This window comes from Penaeus japonicus, unplaced genomic scaffold (genome assembly GCF_977035675.1).
Source record: "Penaeus japonicus unplaced genomic scaffold, GWHDUDI00000001_assembly GWHDUDI00000039, whole genome shotgun sequence".
NCBI lineage: Eukaryota > Metazoa > Arthropoda > Malacostraca > Decapoda > Penaeidae > Penaeus > Penaeus japonicus.
This window is the reverse complement of record NW_028234441.1, coordinates 9,076,500-9,081,499: the sequence shown is the minus strand read 5'-3', so window position 1 is coordinate 9,081,499 and position 5,000 is coordinate 9,076,500. Positions and strand designations below refer to the sequence as shown.

The following is a 5,000-nucleotide window of genomic DNA, read 5'->3' as shown; positions in this document are numbered from 1 at the left end:
ACACACACACACACACACAGAAGAGAAGCACCTGAAATTCAGCTCATTGTTCAAAGGGATCACCTTGGCTGCCGGAGCATCGGAATGGAACACGTAGGAGCTGTGGATAACTTGATGTAATGTGTGATGTATGATGTATAACGTTGGTTTTGAGTGGCTTAATATTAACGGTTTTTTGTCAATGTCATTTAAGTTTATTTTATTATTATTCTATTGGGGGGTTAAGGGGAAGGGGGAGCTGCCTCTTGCATAGGGTTGGTGGACGCGGGCGGAATTGCAGCGTGGAAAAGAGGGATTGATCGCCATTGAGTTGAAAGTGTGTGCATGTTCAGTGGGAGTGCTGCGTGCGCGTGGCCGGGGTTTGTTTGTATTGTTCCGTTTTTGATGCCTCGCTGAACTCTGCTTCGCTGCCAAAGGGGGGGTCGTTTCGGTAATATGGGCTACTGTATTTATAGTCTTGTGTGTGTGTATTATATATATGTATATATATATGTGTGTGTTTGTGTGTGTGTGTGTGTTTGTGTGTGTGTGTGTGTGTATGTGTGTGTGTGTGTGTGTGTGTGTGTGTATGTGTGTGTGTATGTGTGTGTATTTGTGTGTGTGTTTGTGTTTTTGTTTGCGTAATTACATAACACACACACACACACACACACACACACACACACACACACACACACACACACACACACACACACACACACACACACACACACACACACAAAACACACACACACACAAACACACACACAAACACACACACACACACAAACACACACACACACACACACACACACACACACACTCACTCACTCACTCACTCGCTCACTACATGTACACCATCACGACAGCATTCATCAGAAGATGTATTAGTACACGCAACCCTTGGATCGCATGCTTACCCAAAGACACTCGTCCCAGTCATCATTACAATACATTCGTGATTACGTTTTTAATCCAGCGGCGCACATAGCTTTCGCGTTGTCTGTCGGTGCCCGTCTGTCTACCGGACGTATGGTTCACTTTAGGTTGACTTACCTTTCTCCGGTGACGCCACGGATCTGTAGGATCTCCTTGCCGTCTGGAAGCGTTTCGAAGGAAGCAGAGGTCTCTCTGGCGACGGGAAGCTGTGTCCTGGTCCGGCCACGTGTGTTGCAGCATCCCCGAGGTGTCTCATCGGATGATGCCGTGTCACTCGCGCTCTGACGCTCATCATTATTGGCGGCGGCGGTCTGCTTAGGAGAAGAAATACGGGAATCAATAGTTGTATTCTTATTTTTTTATTTTATTTATGGTTTTCTTCTTCCAGTCTTGTTTTAAAAAAATGGGCTAGAAGAGTTGGGAAGGGCGGTTGTGGGAAAGGGTGTGGGTTGGGGTTGGGGTTGTGGGGGTAGGGGCAGGGGTAGGGGTAGGGGTAGGGGTAGGGTCAGGGGTAGGGGCGGGGGCAGGGGTAGGGATAAGGGCAGGGGTAGGGGCAGGGGCAGGGGTAGGGGCAGGGGTAGGGATAGGGGCAGGGGTAGGGGCAGGGGTAGGGATAGGGGCAGGGGCAGGGGCAGGGACAGGGGTAAGGGTAGGGGCAGGGGTAGGGGTAGGGGTAGGGGCGGGGGATGGGGAATGTGGTAGTAGATTGGTAGCTATAACTCATGTTGATTCGTCGCAGTGAAGGTCTTGTCGAAATGCTTATTCATGGGCGATAGCGTTACCGTGTGTCTCTTGTGAGGGCATTATTATTATTATTGTTATTGTTATTTTTATTACTCATTATTATCATTATTATTATTATTATTATTATTATTATTATTATTATTATTATTATTACTGATATCATCATTATTATTGTTATTATTATTATTATTATTATTACTGATATTATCATCATTATTATTATCATCATTATCATTGTTATTATTATCATCATCATCATCATCATCATCATCGTCATCATAATTATTAGTAGTATTGTTGTTTTATTATTGCTGTTATTATTATTATTTTTTTTTTTTATTATCATTATCATTCTTCTTCTTCCTCTTCTTCTTATTATTATTATTACCATCATCATCATTATTATTGTTGTTATTATTATTATTATTATTATTATTATTATTATTTATCATTATTATTATTATTATCAATATTTTTTTTTATTTGTTATTACTATTACTATTACTATTACTACCACCACTACTGCCACTACTACTACTTCGCCTACTACCACCACCACTCCTATTACCACTGCTACTACTACTATTAATACTACTACTCCTCCCTCCAAAACCACTACCACTACTTCCACAACCACATCTGCTACTATTACAACTACCACTGCCACTGCTACTACTACAACGACTACGACAACAACAACTACCATAACCACAGCTACTACTACTACAACGACAACAACTACTACTACTACCACCACAACTACAACAACTACTACTAGTACTGCTACTATTATTATCATCATCAGTAGCGTATTATCATCACCCTGATCATCGCACCAAAGACTTAACAAGCGTCATGTTTTCTAGCCAGAGTTATGCCACCACGATGCAGCATGATAGCCAGTGTTTATCTTGAGGCGCACGCTGGCCATGCTTGCGAGGCCACCTTTAGCCGCGTTTCGTGTTCCGCCATAAGGGTGCAAGGAATGAAGTTGCAGATCAACTTTTTATATATATGTTTTTTTTTTTTGTGAAACTGATTTTTTTTTTTTTTTTTTTTTTTTTTTTTTTTTAACTGAAAGAGCGTAAAGTAAAGTCATCCATGACAGTGCAGATATGACACTCGTCGGCGCGTGATCTCATTGTAATGATGAAAAGACAAGGTGTTTTGGAAAGCTAAGTGAAGGGTGAGGGTGTTATAAATGGACGCAGATTAATGCCGTGCTCGATCCTGTGCTTAGGCATGAACTTATCGGAAGGGGTACAAGAACACTCTTTTCTCATGCCTATGCTCGCACACGCGAATATACACGTGTCTATATACGTATGTATTTGTGTGTGTGTGTGTGCATGCATATATATATATATATATATATATATATATATATATATATATATATATATATATATATATATCTTTATATATTTATATTTATATTTATATATATTTATATATATTTATATATATTATACATATACATATTATATATATTATATATATATGTATATATATACATATATATATATACATATATATACATATATATACATATGTATACATATGTATACATATATATACATATACTGTATATACATATATACATATAAACATACATATATATCATACACACACACACCATCATTATCATCATCATTATTATCATAATCATTATCGTTATTGTTATTTTTATCATTGTTATTATTACTATAATAATGCTTATTATTATTATTATCATTATTATTATTATTATTATTATTATTATTATTATTATTATCAACATCATTATCATTATTTTGATTATTATTATTATTGTTATCATTATCATCATTATCATTATAATTATCATTATTATAAATACCATTGTTATAATTATTATTATCATTGTTATCATTATTATTATTATATTTTTTGATATAATTATTATTGTTGTTATTATTATCATCATCATCATCATTATTGTTATTATTATTATTTTATTATCATTATTATTATTATTATTATTATTATTGTTATTGTTATTAGCCGTATTATCTCATTTCTACCATTATTAGGATTATGTATCACTATTATCATTATTATTATTATTTCTGCCATCGCTTCAAAGTCAGAACCACCAAAGAACTTTTCCTTACCTTCGGCGGCGTGTGCGTGCGCCGTCGTCGGAGAAGTGAATGTTAGAAGATCTTCGTTCGTGTCGGCAGAGCACCAGGTAGCGGCGACGGCGACGGAGTGGAGGGCGAGGGAGTGGTTCCGCGTCGAGGCGAGGTACGCGGGCGAGCATACCAAGTGACAATGGTCGGTACTGAGACCTATATGCGGAAGATGGAGCCTATTGGTACCCCTCCCTCCTCCCTCCCTCCCTCCGTCCCTCCCGTGACATGGAGGGAGGACACGCGCGGTGTATGGTGTGTATGGTACGTGGATGCGTAGGAATGGGGAGACTGTGGGTAGTTTTCCCCCTCGTTAAATTGTTAGGAGGTTGTCGAAAGTGTCGCATTGTTTTCCGAGTCGGTTTTCCGAACTGGATAGTCAAGGCTGGCGGACGTCATGCTATTGTTTGCTAAACGGGAGTGATTTGATGTGATTTAATATCCGATATTTTTTTTCGTGTAATGGTTTTCAAGGCACGTAATCCTCCGTTCCCTCCCCCTCCCACTGAGCCCTGGTGCTACGCAGGTCTCGATGTGACCTGGAAGGATACTGTGCCTTCAGAATGTCCTTAGAGGCCGTCGTGTGAGCTCCTGTCACCTCGGGCTCCGGCGCCCTTCTGTGCCGCCTTCGTCCAGACGGCCTCCTCAAGGGGATTGTTCGGATTTCAAATCGCGACACATCTTCTTTCACTATTTGTTCACCATATAGTTGTCAATCATATTTTTTTAGTTAATGTCTAGAAGCATTCGAACTTTTCCTGTTGAAACTTGTGTCGCATTACGCATTCAGCCATCAGATTAAACAGAGGAAACACCGAATTTGCTGATTATTACATAAACTTTCGAAGCCGAAAAGGAGCAGAGGAAGTTCCGTGAAAGGAGCCACCTCCATCATGAAGGACTCGTACACACTCCCGCATCCGTAAGTATACATCAGTGCGTACACAAAAATGTTAAGGCTTTTAAGATAAGATCATTCTGAAGAAGAAGGAGGAGGAGATGGGGATGTAAACGGAGAAAGATAAAGAGATGGAGAAGAATGAGAAGCATGAGAAAGAGAAGAAGAATGAGAAGATCGAGAAGAAGATGAAGAAAAAAAAAGAAAATTATGGTGGTCCTTTCGTGTCATGCGGTGACCGAACTGCAAAGTGACAGTGTTCCAATTTCTCGCCGCTGAGATGAGAAAGG

At 39.4% G+C, this 5,000-nt stretch overlaps 1 protein-coding gene across 1 annotated transcript in view; it reads left to right on the top strand.

The window, feature by feature from the left end:
* Positions 1–5,000, top strand: part of LOC122253470 (ATP-binding cassette sub-family C member 12) — a 46,378-nt gene that overhangs the window by 14,525 nt on the left and 26,853 nt on the right. Inside the window, exons 4-5 of the mRNA XM_086533530.1 lie at positions 3,864–3,997; positions 4,661–4,734. Coding sequence (XP_086389656.1) covers positions 3,864–3,997; positions 4,661–4,734 — 208 coding nt within the window. The remainder of the gene's footprint in view (positions 1–3,863; positions 3,998–4,660; positions 4,735–5,000) is intronic.